This window comes from Macrobrachium rosenbergii, chromosome 55 (genome assembly GCF_040412425.1).
Source record: "Macrobrachium rosenbergii isolate ZJJX-2024 chromosome 55, ASM4041242v1, whole genome shotgun sequence".
NCBI classification, from domain to species: Eukaryota; Metazoa; Arthropoda; class Malacostraca; order Decapoda; family Palaemonidae; genus Macrobrachium; species Macrobrachium rosenbergii.
Window position 1 is genome coordinate 38,787,249 of NC_089795.1, and position 20,250 is coordinate 38,807,498.

Genomic DNA, 20,250 nt, shown 5'->3' on the forward strand with positions numbered 1-20,250 from the left:
GGGAAGATGTATATGTGTGTGTGTGTAAATAACAGGTAACTTTCTTAGTGTAGTTTTGGAAATCTCCCCTCTCTCTCTCTCTCTCTCTCCTCATATCCCTCTCATGTGATAGCCTAATACTTACAGTAGTGAAATGGAAATACTCTAGTGTCACCTGACACTTTTTTTCAAACATATGAACCATTTATGATTATGTACCCTATTGTATATAGCATAGTTCTAAATGAACATTAGTCTGGACTGGGAGTATTTGCTAGTTGACATTTTATCACATACACTACAGTATATATACTGTCAATGAATGTGTCTCTTAAACATGAGTGACCTTATTATTCACAAATATTAAGCTAAAAATATTGCTTAAATTGAATACACTATACCTTGGAAATAACTTACACCTACTGGGAATAATAAATGATTACTGCCTCTACCCCACACTTGATAGCTGTGTTGCCAAATTTGAATAGTTATCACTGTTCTAAACCAAAGGCCCAGGTTTAAATCCTGATTGGTAAAGAAGCACTTATCAATTATAATTCCCTTTGAGTGTGTAAGTGATTTCAATACTGAATAATACGTATGGTTAAAAGAATGTCACAATATTAACAAAGGTAATCACCTCTTCAAAATATACAAACCACTATTTGAATGTATTATGCAGTACAGTAATAAAGTATAAATAAATGACAAAAGCCAAAAAGAATTACTACATACCATCATCTTGCCGATATGCAGTAGGCTGGTCTCTGTTAAGCATTGACTGTGATTCTTGATACTGTTGCTGCAATCAATAAACAGTAAAGTAAATAACACTGTTCACCTGACATGATATTACTGTACTGACTTTTCAGTTCACATACAATTTTTGCACAGAACTTTCTTATTTAAATATAGTACAAATTTTGCATATGTAAAAATTATTGGATACCTACTTGTAATCTTTCCATCTGGATGATAAGAGAATGCTTCTCAGTGCTAAGTGTCTCTATACTATTTTGTTTATGAATAAGGGACTCAGTTAATCCATGCACACGCTGCTCAAGTTCTACTAGACTGCTTGAAGAACTCTGCTTGTGAGCAACCTGCAAAACAGAACATCCATACTTAAATATATCAGTTAATATTTACAATATTTTGAAAAAAGTTTCAATTTCAAGTGACAAATCAGGTGAGGATTTCTATCATAACTGTAGTACCTGTAGTCTGGAAAGTCTATACACAATTGGAAAAAAGTTCTCAGTATAATTTTTTAACTTGTGCCTCTATAACTGCAAGTCTTTGATATAGTTTATGGATCAACATTCTTAATAAGAGCAGTTTCACTCAAAACTTTAAGAATAAATGTACATACTAATAAAATATAGGTATATCAAATTACAAAATTATTTGGATAAGTACTGATTCAAATCTACTTTTTTACCCTTAATGTTGTGAATGGTATAGTCTGCAGTGCTTGTACAGTATGCGTTTTGGAAAAATACAATCTTTCATTTACATTATTGTGGCTTTTTCCTCATTAATGAAAGACTTGCTTTGCTCTTTCAAGAAAGACTTTTTTACTGTAAACATGAGTACAGGGTATTTACTTAAATTAATTAATTAATCAACATGTTTTACCCATCTGAATTGCTATTTAGTAGGAAGGCAGTAGTTACTGTACAGCTTTTCATGCTTCCTACAATTATGGGACAATGAGTACCTCAAATTTTCAAAGATTATGGTACCTTTGAATCAACAACTTATATACTGTAGGTTGTTGCATGATTCTGAATGTGTAGCAGTAACAGAACCTATTATCATTCTTGTTTTGCATGCTGAAAACCATTAGTGTTCATTGGATGGTAGATTTAACTAACATCCTGCCCTCCCACAAATAAGAGCATAAGAACTGATGGAGAACATCCAATATATTTCATGTGGCAAAAGTTTATCACCCTTTCAAACATTCTGAACAAATTACATGCACAGTAGCCAACTAAATAAAATCCCACAGTGCATTACGTTATCACTTTAAGTGTCTTATGTAATTTATTATCCCGGCATCTATTGTCAATTTTTACCAGCTACTAGCAAAGCTCATGTCAATAGCTTGTAAAGTTCAAAAAGCAATTTTCACGAACATTTATCTTTTTAGTATCTGCTTTCTTTGTTGTTTTGGAATACTAATTAATTTCATGTTTTATTCTGTGAAACAATACCATTCAACATCCAAAAGTTCGATTTGGTTCTCTTTTCCTGGACAAACTGATCCCCTATTTTCATCTTCATCAACCATGGGAAAATAGCATGCAATTCTCTAGCGATTATGGGGCTAATCAAGAATTCTTTCTTTTTTGAAGTATGATTCCAACTGCATATACAAACAACAATCACTCCTTTTCTCAAAGGATGTGAAGCAGAGTAGGCAAATCTGCATACTGAAGGCAACATATCCTACTAACTGGATGAACCCCATGCTTCAGCAAGTCAATTTCCCATTTCCTTCCTTATCCAAGAATATAACAACAGTCTAAAAAATACAGCCACCTAAAGGAACAGTACCACTGTGAGTAATCCCTATTTAAAGTATGCTGTAATTAAAGGGCACTATACTTAAGGGGATGATACCACACTGCTGACAATACTTACATTCCTTACTTTTGGGTTTGGGAGTTGGGGAGTTGGCATTTTCCTGCTGGTGCCTAGACTTAGGTGACCATATCTACCGCCATTGTTCCATAAATACTAGTGTACTGATGACACCCTTTCTGGCCACATGGAATACAAGGATAAGGTGCCCTACATCTTTTGGAACATGCATCCCACAATCACAGAATAAGATAACCACACACACACACATATGCAGAATATTAACTATCCCTTGTTTCAGCTGTGACAAATAGTACAGTATGTTGTACACAAAACACTAACAAAAAACATAGTAATGAAAAAGACATGTACTGACATGAGCTAACTTGGCTAAACCCTTAGTTAAGACTAACAAAATTCGTGAAATAACAAATCACAAAACACATCAAGTTATCCAGTATCAAAGCAAAAGACACTTGCTTCAATCACTACACACCTCACCAAGTAGAAGTAACTAGGTATAAGGCTTTAAAAACGTGGCACCTTTAACATGACTGCAACATAACATGCTATGAGCACTGTCAGTTCAGTGTTAAATCACTATCTGTGTTCCTGGCTCTAATATTAAAGACAATCACAATACTGAGAACATGAATGATACTCCATTTTTCTATTTCCATATACAAACCAATCGTTTGGTTAAATCCAACAAGATTATAAATGTCTCACTGGTCAAATAAACCTAATTCATAAAATAACAACAAAAGATGAGTACGTAAGTGAAATAAGAGAAACTGTAACTAACCAAATTGCTCACACTGTGAAATCACTTCAAACACAAGGGGAGGAACAATACTCAAGAGACAAAAACACAAACATATTTTTAGTGGAATGACTTTGTACTTAGTTAAAACACATTTTCAGGCATCAAGCATCGGTAAAATAAGATACAGTGTACACTGCATGAAACATTAAGGTTGACAAGATGGTACTGTACCTGTTTCCGAAGTCGCTCTATTTCTGTATCACGCTCTTGAAGTCTAGACGAAAAGTTAACTTTTTGTCTTGTCAATTCTTCATGGACACATCGCAATTCCTGGAAATATGTGCTCGATAAACCTTCATGTCTAATGATTCCAAGATATTGTACAAAAATTAAAACTGATATTGTATAAAAACTATTTTTTTTAGATTAAGATCATTCTAAACTATGCAATAAACATTAACAATAGTAAAAGTTCATCACTAGTCACAACAATAACAGTTCAAAGCGAATTATTAACTGGAAAAGACACTGAAACCTATTAAGCTTTTATATCTGCAAGCAACTCAAGTTTGTGGCTTTGTGGCTTAATGGGAGCTGGTTTCGTTAATTTCTTATGGGTATCGCCAATCTTCAACTGTTATTTCAAAAGAAATCCTTTAAGTGAGCCACAGGATAATCTAGAGTGAGGCTCAAGAGATCTCTTTAAACAACAACTTTATCACAATTTTAATGGAATCTGGAATTAATGCATAATCTCTAGTATACTTTTAGACTAATTCTCTACCATTCAATGCTGTATAAAAAAAAAAATCCTTGTAATTGTTATATTCCATCTAGTGTAGCTGGGAAGACTGGCTTAAAAGTTATAACAATAGTAATTTTCCTGTTTTTTATCTTATATTTTAGTTTTCCATCACAGTTATCACAATATTTTATGACAGATTATATTACAGCTTTCCTTTTTTATAATTATCATATTTTGATTACCATCTTCATGGTATATGATGTGTACAGTTTTTAGCTATCTCTTCCTACAGCTGTTTCATTTTTTCCTTTTGACTTTGGCTACATATATAAGTTACCAGTGGATGCAGGGAAACTCCTTATGGTATGCTGTGTAAGATTTATATTCCCTTAGATCATTCTCTCTTGTTGACACAATAATTGTTTGATAAATTGCTTTGTCAGTTCATTTTAAATAAAGAGGAAAGTTCTTTTGATCTAGGATAATGTTCCCAACCACAATTTATACTGATAATGGTGTTGTACATCCCATCTGTTTAATGACCTCCAGATCCATATGTCTGAAATCACAGTTGTATGGAAACATGAAATTTATGGAAGTTGTGCAAATAAACTTAAGTTTTAATTCTTTGAATAGCATCTCATGCCTCAGTTCTAAAATAGAAATGAAAAAATGTTCATATCAAAATATTTTATTATGTAACTGAGGAGTTATTACACAAGCAACAGTTTACCCACCTCTTGTAACTGCCTATTTTCAGCCTCTGATTCTCCTCTCCTCTTCCTTTCTTCAGCTACAGACTCTTCAAGGGCTGCTGCATTTTGTGCTGCTAATGTTGCCTGGTCCTGAGCATTAGTTTCCAAATCTGTGATTTCTGCCATTAATTGTCTAATCCTCATTCCAGCACTTTCCATTTCTTCCCTCAGCAAATCTCGTTCAGCTCTAAAAATGAAAAATGACTTAAGTGCTCAAAAGCAAAGCAACCATCAGAGGTTGGGATACCACCGTCACTTCACTCTGTGGGATAATTACAAAGAGATGTAAAATTCTACTCTTGAGGTCTCAGAATCTACAAATCCAAAAATATGACAAATTTTTAATTAATTTGTATTTTTTATAGCTAACAAACCCGAGGTCTTAACATTAGGATAAATCTCCTGGCGCCAGCTGGAAACCAGTATAAAAACAATAAAAAATCATACATGCAAGGAATCTGTGGCATCTGATACACAGATGAGGTGGAAGTGGGTCAGAGACCCAGCTAGAACCTCGTGACGCATTTAGGTCATCTTTCAACCCAGGATAAGACATAAGAGGGGTGGCTAGAGGTGGGCAGTCTATGTTAAGACCTCAGGTTTGTTAGCTATGATAAATACAAATTAATTAAAAATTTGTCATTTGTTCATACGTGAAACAAACCTTCAGTCTTAACATTAAGACAGACTCACACTTGGAGGGAGGTATGAGAATCCTGAACCGACTGGAGGTTCGGCGCACCTGATAACTCTTCCTATATAAAAAAAACTTATGACATATCCAAGTTCCAACAGGCAACATCATCTCTTTAATCAAATGACTGATATCAATAGCCATTATGATATAAGTAGTTTAACCAGACCACTGAGCTAATTTATTTGTCTAGCAGGCCTAGCCACATCAACAAAATAACAACCTGACCTACACATCATTGAGGATGTGTGGGCAGAGAGGTGAAAGTACTTGTCATTCAGGATTTTTCAGGTCAGAAAGTTCCAATTCCTTATCAATCTTCCTGCCAATCCCACTGTCTCCATCCCAAATTAATGGTAACATGTAACCAATAAACCAGTAACAAAATCCGGCACTTAAGTCAATACACCAATAAGGAAAAACCAGATAAAGTTCTGTGCCATCTATGATAAACTCAAGTCTAACATGATACTTCAAACAATATAAAACACAGATTTATACCTCTTAACTTGCCTAACTTAACATCTATCCCATAAAGTAAGCAAAACATTTCTTCCAGTACTCCAATTCCCTCTGCCTTGGATTACCTGTAAAGAGCGAATCTTTACACACCTGTGCTATGTATCCAAAAAAACTATGCATATTCCACTGAACACTGTAAACAAAGCACATTAGAGCATACAACACAAGATAATTGTTTATAAAAAGCAATTCAAAACTATGGTTCTAAATTTCAATTTGGTTTAGGATTTGCTGCATTATTATTTAATGAAAAAGTAATTTCTCTTCAACTATTTACACTATCATGCCACCACAAGTCATTTACATGTCCTTCAAAGCTGTCCTAAAAATCCTTTTTTTCCAACAGGTAGTTTTCATTTCATTTCACAAATTACATGAAGCTGCTATGTAAGTAGGAATATCTTGGAGCCCTGCTCACATATACATTATGGGAAATGGTGCTGAAGTGGCCAAAGCTGCATCTACAATTAGCAGATCAATTATAATGATAATGCCATTAATGTTATTTTATTACTTCTAAAACCCAGCAATTTTAGTAAAAAATTTGTGGATTCATGGATCTGATAACAAATAAAAAGACTAAATCAATCCAAGTGTTGGACTGTGATGTTCTTCATTTCAAAGAGAGTGCCACACATTTAAGTATTTCATCCTCTTTCAAAATGGTCACACTTGTTTAACCCAAGCATTTCATGTGTTTGCCACATGGTCCCAATCTCACGATGCAGTCACCAATTACAACTATGAATTTTTAACCAACAACAAATATCAAGTAAAGCAAACAATCTCCCTTGAAAAAAACTGTCACAATCTTCAGTGTTTTTAGTTTATCCATTCATGAACTTTTTATGCAGCTGTAATTCAACAAATAAGTTCAATACATTTATGAAGAACAAGCTTATGTACTGTTCTATGAAAGTTAAGAATATTAATTCAATATTCTGGTTAAACTATTTAATAATAATGTAGTTAGCAGTTGGTTAAACATAACCCTACTGGATAAATAACTTTTGGTATTAAGAATTTGGGGTTGCAGTACTTATTTTTGGAGCCATATAGTACCTGACAGTGACTACTATTCATTTATCTACAACAGAAGTTCAATACTAGCTAATACTATCCATCTCAGCATTAAGCCTAGGTAAATTCAGATATTTTTATTTCTTATATGAAATACTGAAAAACTTCATAATGGAAAAGAGTAAAACACTACATGCACTTACATAAAGTATACCATGTATAATTTGATCTTTACCACCAAAGAAAATCTAAAAAACCTTATTATCACTGGCATCAAGATATACTCAGGAAAGTTTCTACATGTCAATGTAAAATCTAACTAACAGAATGTCAACAAAAGAACCCAATAAATAACGTACAGAATATAGCTGTTGTTACCTTATTTGAAGTAATTCAGCTTGATGTATTTGATTTTCTGGATCTCCATCTGAAGAACCTTCACCTCCTCTTTCTTCTTTTAGACTTGCTATAAGCTTCTCTTTACTTTGCAAAATACGACTTGCCTTAGCTTTATATTCGGTAAATTCCTCCCTTGCTGCTGTTACTTCACCTCGAAGGGAATTAATCTGAAATTAAAAGAAGCTGAGGCAATTAATTTTTCATTCCAAATTCTAAGTTTATTTCAGTAAAAAAATCACTCCTCCATTTTTTCATTCTCAACTAATTCTAACAAAAACATGAAAGCACACAGAGTTAAAAATGTAAATTCTGTAATGAAAGATACAAAGCCTCAAGGATATATTGGACATAACACCTTAAAAACTGTTAACCATACCATTATCTATGAAATGAAAGAAATAAGGATAAAAAAAAAGTTCACCTGAGTTGTGAGGTGATGCGCTTTATTCTTTTCATCCTCATGTTTTCTTTGGGCCTCAGTCACAGCTGCTACCATTGCCTGCTGTTCTTCTTCTAGCTGGGTGACCCTGAATAAAACATTATTTGAGAATCCCTGCATTCCTTCTATTTATGAAAACGAAAATAAAAGCATAGCAAGTAACATCTGGGCTAATCATCAAAATGCTTCATGATATCTGTAATGATTCAATGTTTAGGTGAAGAGTACAGTAAAAGATAAGATCCCTTTAGAAGTAATCCTCATTTAACTTTTTGCAATAAAGCATTAAACAGCATCTGTCAATGATTTCTTTACAAATACCAAAGGAAGTAAGCTACAGTATAATTATCATCATAAGGTAGCTTAAACTCATCTCCCAGCTATATCAAGGGAGACATAGTTGAACAACTATGTGACAAAACAAGAAAGGGAACTGAACAAAATATTTACTCTTTGCTCAGTTGTTCCTTCCCTTACTAACCTTCTTGTTAATTCTGTTTGAGTTGTGGAATGAAGCTGCCTCTCTCTGTCTAAAGTACCTTGAGCTTCAGCTAAGCGATCTTGTACTGTTTGCAAAGCATGATTATGCAAACCACTACTCTCATTTACCCCTTCCAATAACCTGAAAACGATAACAGCTGTGTCAATAACAACAAAAATAATCGTGTAATTACAGACATATGATGTATGTGCATTACATTCAAGGTTACATGCTACAAAATTTAAACTCAGATAGTGATCATATGTGCAAAGTACTAATGGTCAGAAAGTAACAAATGAAAATAAATACCAGATGAAGCTACAATAATAGCACTACAAGAATAAGATATAAATTCATTTCCATCCACCAAGCAAAAATACAATTAACATTTTCAGGCCATTTAAATGCAAAACCATTAATTTACTCAAGTTAAATTACAGGACATAGGGAGCTGCCCGAGACTTGCAACATTTGTTACACCAAAAAAACTTTGAATAATTTTCTAAAGCACACATCTGCTCCTCAGCAAACTGAAGCAGCTCTGTGATAATAACTGGAGAACCTGGGAGGAGCGTACTTAGTTAAATTAAAAGTTGCACTAAAACCATGTTGTCCTTACACAGAAAAAAATTATGAGATCTGTAAAGCTTACATCTAGTACTTTTAACCTTACATTTTCAGTAAATTCAACCAAAAAAGATGGTGTCCTAATCTTATGGACACTGACCTTGAAAGGGTGGTTTTAAATATCAATTATTTTTACCCAGTCACTGACTTCACATCTTTATTCCCTCTTCACCTCTTGTTGTTAACCACTGATTAAACTTATTATTAATCAAAACAAAACAAAATTCATGATATTTAATATTTTCACACCAAGCTTAAATACATGAGTTTCTTAGCAGACATACTGGCTTTTAATAATTCTTCAAACAGCAGTCTTCTATGTACCTGTTCATGTTGTAATAGTTATTTTTTGTTTTGTATGTTTTGCCTCTCATTATTAATAATATATCTTCCAATAATTCTGTCTTCTTTTCCAAGTTTGTGGAATAAATGTGCTTTCTGCAGCTATGAAGTTGAAACATGTTATTCTTAGTTAAATGCATACCATTCATATTTACCAGTAGCCTATCTTTTTGATGAAAAGAAGCCTACATCAAATTTTTGAATAGAGCTATTAAATCAAAGTAAGTGCCCCACCAGACCACGCATCAGCAATTTCTGGCATCAAGGTTTTGGAAATATGCAGGGCTAACAGATAAAAGTCATATTACCATTAACAGATAAATGTGATATTGCCACTATATTTAGGAATATTTAGGAAGAGACTAGCTATTTTCTTGGGTCATTACGCTGTTGCCACTTCTCCCTCATCCTTTAAGTCCTACCCTTATTAAAAACAGCCACTTCCATTTGGGAATGCTCAAATCTGTTCTTAAAATCACTGTTAAATCTGGGTTTAACCTTCTGGCTTCACATTTTCATGGTGCTTGCAAATGTTACTGTGCCCATGTACTAGTGTTTGCTCATAATGAATGTTTTTTCTTTTAAGTAGCCATGTAATCTCACATAACATCCAAATATGTGAAAGCACTAAACAAATGAAAACTATCAGACATAATATTGCAATCAAATGTGCCTTTCATTTTCAAAACTGTTTTTATCTTTTACATAAACGTCTTTTTTTATGTCATATACGTTTGAATTTTCTTATTACATCCCCTTTGTTAAGTTTAAATGCAATTTTCATAACTTTATGAAATGATTCTTTCCTTGATATAAATCCCACATTTTCCATAACTTTATGAAATGATTCTTTGCTTGATATAAATCCCATATTTTCCATAACTGCAATGGAATCTTTTCAGACTTAAAGAGATTTTCTTTCTAATGTAGAAATTTAGTACAGTAGTACTTGTATTTCGTAAACAACATTTATTGAAGTGTCAAAAGTGGATCAAGCAGTGGTGCTTTAAGAATGGTATCTTAGGAGAATAATCCTCAATTTCTTCAAGGGTTAAGCAGGTTAACCATCCCGCCTTAAGCTGCTCTGAAAGTTGGCAGTGTTCGTCAAAACATATGCCAAATATCTAAATTTATTATCTAAATTCTGATCGAAATAATAATGAAGATGATTTAAAATCAAATAAATATATATGCCTGCCACTACCCATTTCTTGATTTATCTTGTAACAAAGATGAATATCTGAAACTGGCTATGTATGGCATAGCCCACTGACTTGTATCAACAGCCAGTCTCTCTTCCTAAATTTTCTGCAGTATGCCTTTCAAACTGAAAGTGAACTATTTTTACACTGAGCTGTAACTGAAAGTGTCTTGTGCAACCAACTATGATGTCTCATTAAGAATCAGTGTACTACATTTCATGGAATAGTCTTCCAATTCTGGTGCCATTGCTTCCACCTCTCCACAGCCCAACAAGTCTTTCCATAGATTATGTTCCCAATACCAGCCTGGTCTCTCATTCCATAAATTCACCTCACAAATGTGCCGAGAAGATTGAATACTCATGAATGATTTTCTTACAGCTACGGCAATGGTTTGTCTGATATAGGAAGGCCTTTCCAAGCCAATTTCATCTTGTGCCTATTAACCATTACAATACAGTATGTAGAAGTTATCCTTCCTATCCCTCAACAGGGCAAAGATGCCTCTATTCTACAGCACTTTAATATCCAGGAAGGTGGGAAAGCAGAGGAGTCTTACCCCTGCTTCTCAGTAGGGTTCCACCATTGCAACTTGAGTGAAAGACTATCTAAGGCATTACTACTACTACTACTACTATTATTATTACTAAGGCCACTTAGTCATTTTTATCCTCATATAGGTCACCCATAGGATTTGCTCTAAGATGATAATTAAAAAATAGAGCAAAGTATAGTCAAAGCAGTTGGGCAGCTAGGTAGAAAGATCATGGGAATGGATGAAAAGTAAAAGGCAGGGGGCAACACAGCTGTGGCTGAAGGGACTATGCAAAGAGCCTTTAATACCATCTATGGCATAACAATCAGGGCACATGTAAGTAGCATCCCCCTATAGATTATCTATCTTAGGCAGAGGATTTTTCACATACTAAAAAATTGTATTTGAATTTCATATTTATAATTCCTAACAGAAATTGGCATAAAAACTTTATCTACAAAGAAACTGCAATAAAAATTCCCATGACTCATAACTGACACTTACCTTTTATTTTCTTCCTCTAAGCTACCAATAATGTTTTCTTTGACTTTCAGCTGGTCATCCCCTTCCTGAAGGCGTACTCGCAACACTGCTAACTGGCTATCCTTGGCCCGCAAAGATTCCTATTTCAGTGAAAAGCAATAATTTTCAAGGATGAAATTTAACACAGTTTTCAGCATGAGAGATCAGCATTTTGTAAAACAAGGTTAAAATATAATCATAAATAAATATTTTACATTCAAATCTAAAAGGTACTTAACCTGAATGTCCATTTCCCTTTGCTGCAGTTCTCGTAATAATCTGTCATTGGATGACTGCTGACTAAGTAATCCTGAGACTTGAGCCCTAAGCTGTTGAGTTTCTGTTGAGAACAAAGTTGGCTTTACATAATCATGAACCCTGAATAACTGACTTTCAAGAATTCTCTTGCTAGTACAGCACATCTAGCAAATCAAGAACCATTTACAATTAACCCTTAAACGCCGAGCCTCTATTTACAAAAGTGTCTGCAGTATGCCGGTGGCGTTCGGGAGTTAGCGCCGAAGCGGAAAAAGTTTTTTTTTTAAAATCACAGCACGCTTAGTTTTCAAGATTAAGAATTCATTTTTGGCTCCTTTTTTTGACATTGCCTGAAGTTTAGTATGCAACCATCAGAAATTAAAAAAATATCATTATCATATATAAATATTGAAATGTATGACAGTGCAAACAAAAAATTTCATATATAATTGTATACAAATCGCGCTGTGAGCAAAACGGTTAAAGCTATCGAGTTATTTTTTTTTCTTTGTATTGTACACTAAATTGCGATGATTTTGGTATATAACAAATTGTAAAACGATCAAAGCAACACAGAGAAAATATTATCACAAAATGATGCATGAATTCGTAACGCGCGGACATAAAAAAAAAGTTTTTTTCAAAAATTTACCATAAATCGAAATATTGTGCTAGAGACTTCCCGTTTGTTGCAAAATGAAGGGAGACTTCCCGTTTGTTGCAAAATGAAGGTAATTGATTGAATATTACTAGACTGTAAGTGTTTTAGCTTACAATTGCAGTTTTCGACCATTTCGGTCGAGTTAAAGTTGACCGAAGGTCGAATTTTTTCTATTTATCGTGATTTATATGAAAATATTTCAAAACTGATAAAAGCTACAACCATGAGTTATTTGTTGTTGTATTCTACATGAAATTGTGCACATTTTCGTATATAAGACTTTATGTAACGACTAATATAAAACGGTGCATACATTACGACAAAGTGACGAAAGAATTTCTGAGATGTTCGGCCGAGTTACCCGCGAGGCGTAAGGAAAAAGTTTTTTTTAAAAATTCACCATAAATCAAAATATTGTGCTAGAGACTTCCAATTTGTTGCAAAATGAAGGTAAATGATTGAATATTACTAGAATGTAAGAGTTTTAGCTTACAATTTCGTTTTTCGACCGTTTCGGTCGAGTCAAAGTTGACCGAAGGATGAAATTTTGGCACATCATGATTTATATGAAAATATTTCAAAACTGATAGAGGCTACAACCATGAGTTATTTTTTGTTGTATTCTACATGAAAGTGCGCACATTTTCATATATAAAACTTTATGTAACGACTAATATAAAACGGTGCAAACATTACGACAAAATGACAAAAGAATTTCTGAGATGTTCAGCCGAGTTACCGCGCATACGTAAGGAAAAAGTTTTTTTAAAAAATTCACCTAAATAGAAATATTGTGCTAGAGACTTCCAATTTGTTGCAAAATGAAGGTAAATGATTGAATATTACTAGAATGTAAGAGTTTTAGCTTACAATTGAATTTCTCGACCATTTCGGTCGAGTCAAAGTTGACCGAAGGTTGAAATTTTGGCACTTATCGTGATTTATATGAAAATATTTCAAAACTTATGGGTTGTTTTTTGTTGTATTCTACATGAAATTGTGCACATTTTCACATATAAAAGTTTATGTAACGGCTAATATAAAACGGTGCAAAAATTACGACAAAGTGACGAAAGAATTTCTGAGATGCGTCGCTGATGCTCTGTAGTGCGAGAAGAAAGAAATTTGCGCATGCGTGGCTGGGTAACGCTTGTAAACAAAACAACAGCATGATTCGTGAACTCCCAGCATCATTTAAAATCTTTTGCAAACTAGGCCTATAACTATTTTTCCGCGAATATGTAAAAAAACTTTTTGTAGTCGACGTACCATACGTCAACTCGGCACCCGACAGACAATTTTAGTCGACGTACGATACGTCCAGTCGGCGTTTAAGGGTTAATTCACAATAATATGACCTAGTATAACTACAGGTGTATACTGTTTACTGTATTATAACGTGAAAATATGCAATAAATTAAAGATCTAATGAAATGTTAAACCTTTTTGTATTTCCAATAATACACAATAAATATCTTCTGAGTGCAGGTGGTAGAGAAGAAGTGAGGACAGTGGAATTCTGCAATGGACTAGTTATGGCTACCTGAGTTTGTATCTTCACTACCAAGTCAGCCTCCAAAGGACAAGCCTGATGACTTCCAATCTTTGGTAAGAGTAACACTGTTGGAGAGGACAATTAAGTTTCTAGACTGAAGATGACTGTTGTGTGTAACGTCTAATAGAAAACCATGATCCAGAAGCCTAATAATGACCCTAGTGGCCCTGGCCCCTCTATGGCTGCATGATTGGTTAGCCAATCGCCACTTTGCTGGCAGATATCCCCAAATTAGTAAAATACAAGGTCAATTATTTTAGGGTAATAATGCATTGCATCTTCACTTGAACTTTTGAGATTCTAACTGCACAACATCCTCAAGGAGACTATTTTACAGTCCAATGGTGTGAGGAAAAAAAGAATCCTGGACTGAGAAGTCTCAGATAACTATTTCAGACTTTCAAAATTTTCCAGTTTTCTCTGGGATAGCCTAAAGGATTTTATCCTAAGTATGGATAAAAAACAGTAGTATTGTATTCCTGCTATACTCGTATCAGATAGTCAAGAACAGCTCTAAAGCATATGTTAAATAAATCTCTATTCTCTATTAATGTGAAGTAATTTCCTAAGTGAAAACTCTGTAAACACTACAGCAATTGTTATTAAGAATCCTTCATACAAACCTGAGCCTCTTAGACAATAGTTTTCAAGTTACCTCTAATGCTGACCTCTATAATATAAAATTTGCAATATCTTACAAATAAAAGCTGATATTCATAGGTAAAAAGAAGTGGAATCATCATAAAACAAAAGAGGAAACTGCTAAAAGATGTAGTATCAAGATGATGGTTTTGGCTGGTGCTCTGAAGGGTTGCAAAACAATTACTCAGAATAATACCATATTAAGTAACATAATAGACCAGTAGGAAAGCCAAGAAAACCATACAGAAGGTACCGAAAAAGACACTGACCAGAGGTGCATTCCGACAGAAGGTGCAGAAGATAATGGAGAGACCTCACTTTAAGTCTAACCCTACATCATAAAACTTGAAATGAAAACAATAATGATGATACTCATATAAATAAAAATATAGAATTTGAGAGACCATTATTTTCCAATCTGACAAGAAGACTTGACATCTTAAAACTTAGTGAAATATACTCTATGCCTCAAATTTGTGGTTTTCCTTAACAATTTCACAAGTTCTTGTTGAACTAGGGTGTCTGCTACTTATGGGAGTATATTCCTCATGTAAAAAAGGATAAACAATACATTAATTTATGGGTTTCAAGTGATAATTCTCTCTACACTTTAATTTCATCAATTACTATCTACTGTCCTTGCTTTTAAAGATGTCTACATTTGGGAGTTTCCATTTATAAAGTCATGTAACATCATGAATATAATTTGACTCATGATCTATGTAATGACCCAAGCTAATTATATGGAGCAACAGATCTATTTGATCAAAATTACTTACCTTTTTCAGCATCTTTTGCTCTTTTCAGTACCTGACTCATTTCTTGGTTAAGACTTGAAACTTCTTTCCTTAACATACTTGATTCACTCTCAACTGATGCAGACATAATACCATTGCTGCTGCAAGGGTAAAAAAAAATATTATAAGCTGTGCCAAGAATGTGATATTTCCCTAAATTATGCAAAATTACAGTTATTAACGTAATAAATTATTTTTTTAACACAAACAATCTTTTCTCAAGAAATAGAACAATTAATATTTACAATCACAGTAAGAGCTTCATTATTAATAAAGCTCATAAGTTAACATTCATAACACTCACAGACCTACAAACCACACACCATTTTTATACAAAACATTATTCTTTGTAATTTAAAAAAAAAAAAGATATAAGAATGCACTGCAAGTTTAAATGAAATGAAATTATATATAACTTTTGAGAGCATGCTAAAATAAAAATTTATGTATATAAAATGTTTCAACACTTAAATGTTTGCTACTGATGATCAAGTATTTTTCAGCTTTAACAATACGAAATGAATACATTTTCCTTATAAATACCTTACGAAGAAAATCAAGCATACATTTCCAGATACTAGGAAATTGCTTGAAAATAAAGTCCACATCAACATCATCATCAAAAACAACTGTTACTAGGAAGAAGTTACAACATTCTGCCCTAAAATTATTTTGACTAAACTGGCCTTTTTAATTCAACAGTAGTCAGAAATTCCTATGCCCAGGGATTCCATGAACACTGTAGCTGTACACCTTGAGTTTCAGCTTATACAACATTACCTGCCTTAAATGCTGACACCTGCTACAATACAGTGACAGTCTCCTATTACCTGAGATGACCATTGGCAAATCTGAGGACATGGATGCATTCCTACAACTAACAGATATGAGGTAACAGTCAAGTGGCCAAGTGTCATTGAATCTTGCTGTCAGTTCAGCCTCAACCTCAATGAACTGGTCCAGAGAGGATGTTAACTGTTGAAATTACTTGGGAATATGACAAAAAGTTTGACTTTGGTGCTAGCAATCAAGACAGGTTCGGCTCTGGATGATCCTGCTGATGGCAGAGAGCAACCAGCTTCCTTACACACAATAGAGGTATTAAGTCCACTGGTTGTGCCAAAACTTTGTTTTCCAATCTGTATAGCTGAGTATATCTATCTTTAGGTTAGGGATCAAAAGGAGTTTACTTCACCTGCAACTTATTAACCAGTCTTATTTTTGTTAGAGGGTATTGCTCAGGATCTCCCTTTTGCAGACAGGACAAATAAAAGTGGTTACTTTGGTACCATCTGACTTTGCTGCTTCCCTACATCCACAGGCAGAGCATGGCAGACAATGTGCTACTAACAAAAGATAAGGCACTACCAAACTGGAAGAGCAGCTGACTTCACTGCAACCTCGCAAATTCCTCAATGATATGGAATGGCACTATCAAATGTTTCAGCACTATCACTGCATCTGTACTTAAGCACTTAGTCTTACAAGATGGAGGATCTTTCATTTGGGATCAACCTAATTATAGAATATGCACCAACTCAGAGTAGTTTCTTGGACAAAAGCACTGCTATATCATTATCACTATACCATGTTTATCACTGTATTTAGGTTTGTGCTACTGGAATCGAATGGAATAAAAATTTAGGCCAAAGCCAAGCACTGGGACCTATGAAGTCATACAGGACTGACAGGGAAATTCAGAGTAAAAAGGTTTTAAAGGTGTAAAAGGAGGAAAACCTGTCAGCTACACTAAGAAACAATTGTTAGGAGAGGGTGGAAAGTAAGATGGAATAAGAAGCATATTAATAGATGTATATTAAAAGAAATGAAAGGAGTTGCAGCTAGGGGTTGAAGGGATGACACAAAGAACATTATGTAATGCCTACAGTGCATAGCATGAGGGGCACTGGCAGTACTACCCTACTCATCATTATGGCTTCAATCTGTAATGCCTACAGTGCACAGCATGAGGGGCACTGGCAGCACTACTCTACTCGTCATTAGGGCTTCAATCTGACACAGGAAATGACAATCCTCATTCTACATTGCAGTAGCTGTCTTAAAACTACTTCATCCTTTAAGGCCTTCATTTCCTCTGGAGAGCTTCTGCCATGAGCTTCAGTGACAGATGCCAATGGATGGTGACAATTTTTAAAAAAATTTTCAGTTCCCACTTCTCTGGAAGTTTGCAACTCACAGGCCTACACTCCTTTCAGCTACTGTCTTTTGGTAAATACAGCCCAAAAGGATGGAGATGACTGCATCTTGTAACTGGCAAGATGCTGGATATTGAAAGCATTCAGATACCTTGGCTCTCTGGGTCTCAGTAACTGGTTAGATCTCATTACACATAACCTGACTTTTTACTACAGCAACACCATGTTCTACCTAGACACAAAAAGCATTCTGCTTAGTGGTGAAAGCATCCCTTAGGAACTTTTCTAAAGGAAAGATCCTGAGCCATCATCAGGTTTAAACAACTAATTAACATCCTGGAGGGTTTGTTTTCTTAAAACAAGGTAGCCAAGCTGGCATATGAAGCACAAGTCTTACAGCTACAGTCGCCATACCTTTCAAGGATTGAATAATTGGATTTGTGATCCCACCACATACAAGATTCACCCTGAAATGACTTCTCTTTTTGTAATCAGATCCTTTTGGAGGAAGAGATGAGCCACCTGAAGTGGCATGTACAATTTACCCATTTTTACAGGTGGCCACTAGAAAATCAACAAGGTATTTGCTTTTTTATTCTACTTAAACCTCACGGTATCTCAGGTAGAGTTAGCAACTAGCAGTGTCACTCAGTTAACATCCCTATACATTCTTTCTTTTCTTACTTTTCCAGATGCCTTATACTTAAAGGGCCACAACGACGCATCAGTCTCTATGACTCAAGGAGGAAGTAACTCACTGAAGGACACAGCAAAAATCTGACAAACCATTCACAAATGACCTACTCCAGCTTCAGGTAAGGTCTTGACTCCTTAATTTAATAATAATATCTCCTATTTTACATTTATCAGCTTTCAAACTGAGGACTATCAGGTTCTAGGAGCCACTACAACTCACTGTGTGCATCCCCTTTGTCTTTGGTATTTTTTGTATGACCTACAAATGCAGATCTTTTAATTCTACAGCATGCACAGGTTTTGGTCTTGACAGCTATGGCTCCCTCAGAAAGAACTCCCTGATCTTGCTAAACTTACTTATGATTAATATATTACAACAAATGTAACTGATAAAGCCATTTTACATAAAAAGCAAATTGCAATAATTACCTGGTACTTCCATCGGTACTTGGTGGAGCAGATATGTTAACGTCCGTTGGAGTATCAACTGTAACGTATGCATCAGTGTTTGCTGAAGCTCCACTGCCTGAATCAGAGCTTCCACTCTCTGTGGAACAATGATAAATACTGAAACTTAGACTCTTTTCAGCAGAGTATTTACCATTGACAAAAATGAATAACAAAACAACATTTCAGAGTAAAGGAGCTAAACTTGTGATTACAGAACACTATCTTGCGATGTCTGTTAACATGCTTTATATTTACATGTGACTTCAATAACCTGAGCAACATTACCAATGTCAACTGTGGCTGATCCTGGTGTTTCCCGTCCACTCAAAGCCATGAAAGATGAGACGGAAGATACCGACGACTGACGTGAATGTCCCAAACTACTAATGGTGGAGGTAGTCATTGAAGAAGATACCATCTATAACAACAAAATTATTAAAAAAAAATTATTAAAAAAAAATGTTCTGGTTTACTGGGACATATGATACATACTGCAAACTGCTTACTAGCTTTTTCTAATCACTTATAAGATATATATGCTGATAAATTATTTTTTGAGACCCATCACAATCTAACTCAAAAACAATTGCACACTATGGTCTTTTTTTTTAGTTCTTATTACAGAAACATTTTCCATAGGCATATATTCCAATTAAGCATTTAGAAAATCAAGAATGAAAAAACTCACCAACTCAGGCTGAGGAGTGCTTGCAGGAGGTGGAGGTTGGGCTTCTTGCTCCACAGGACTGTTAAGGTAGTCCATCAAGCCTTCCTCTCGCCGATCTTTTTTCTTTGCAAGACCTTTCTTTCCTGTTGCTTTTGGGGATGATGATAAAGAAGTTCCTTGACCTGTATAGTAGCTTGAAGAAGGTACAGCTGAAGAACCACTAAGACCATAGGTACTTAAATTACTTGGCACACTAGAGGAACTTTGCAGGTTTGATTTACTGTAAAGAAAAAAATAAAGATATAATCCAACAATACTCTGGTTTGCAATTCCAGTGAGAATATCTGCTTAACAGAGTAACCAGGAATAGTGGTGAGCTACAATAGGTAAAACTGTTTCTACTACATCTTGCAAATAATCTTTATCAGTCAAGAAATGTCAACTCATTGTTCATAGAAGATTCTGTATTGTACAGAAATTCTTATCTATCTAAAGGAAATTTCTGTTTTACAAATCTGACCTACAGAAGGAAAAGAAAACACCTACCTCTCATACTTTGCAGGCTGGGAAACTGTATTAGCTGCATTGTACTTATATGGCGATTTATTTGTGACGGAATTTCTTCGCTCTTTACTTAAAACTGTTGCTGCTTCACTGTCAAGTTTATTGAGAAGGTGTTCAGCTTTTCCTGCTAAATCTGTTATCCAAGACATTCTGTAATTTCTGTGCCTGATGAAAATAATATAATAAG

General features: G+C 34.6%; 1 protein-coding gene across 9 annotated transcripts in view; it reads right to left on the reverse strand.

The window, feature by feature from the left end:
• The window catches only part of LOC136835142 (golgin subfamily A member 5-like), a 346,357-nt gene that overhangs the window by 14,287 nt on the left and 311,820 nt on the right, over nucleotides 1-20,250 (reverse strand). For 5 of the 9 annotated variants that reach the window (XR_010851993.1, XR_010851994.1, XM_067098347.1 and 2 more), the window contains 14 exons: nucleotides 20,046-20,228; nucleotides 19,521-19,779; nucleotides 19,118-19,250; nucleotides 18,812-18,929; nucleotides 15,513-15,631; nucleotides 11,857-11,957; nucleotides 11,600-11,718; nucleotides 8,390-8,530; nucleotides 7,891-7,996; nucleotides 7,449-7,636; nucleotides 4,817-5,021; nucleotides 3,566-3,664; nucleotides 933-1,082; nucleotides 715-781 (listed from right to left, as the gene is read on the reverse strand). Coding sequence is in view for 5 of the 9 variants with exons in the window: in XM_067098347.1 (XP_066954448.1) it covers nucleotides 715-781; nucleotides 933-1,082; nucleotides 3,566-3,664; nucleotides 4,817-5,021; nucleotides 7,449-7,636; nucleotides 7,891-7,996; nucleotides 8,390-8,530; nucleotides 11,600-11,718; nucleotides 11,857-11,957; nucleotides 15,513-15,631; nucleotides 18,812-18,929; nucleotides 19,118-19,250; nucleotides 19,521-19,779; nucleotides 20,046-20,212 (1,972 nt within the window). In the remaining 4 variants the exon portion in view is untranslated. The remainder of the gene's footprint in view (nucleotides 1-714; nucleotides 782-932; nucleotides 1,083-3,565; nucleotides 3,665-4,816; nucleotides 5,022-7,448; nucleotides 7,637-7,890; nucleotides 7,997-8,389; nucleotides 8,531-11,599; nucleotides 11,719-11,856; nucleotides 11,958-15,512; nucleotides 15,632-18,811; nucleotides 18,930-19,117; nucleotides 19,251-19,520; nucleotides 19,780-20,045; nucleotides 20,229-20,250) is intronic. The other 4 variants (XR_010851996.1, XR_010851997.1, XM_067098348.1 and 1 more) reach the window with 1 other exon arrangement.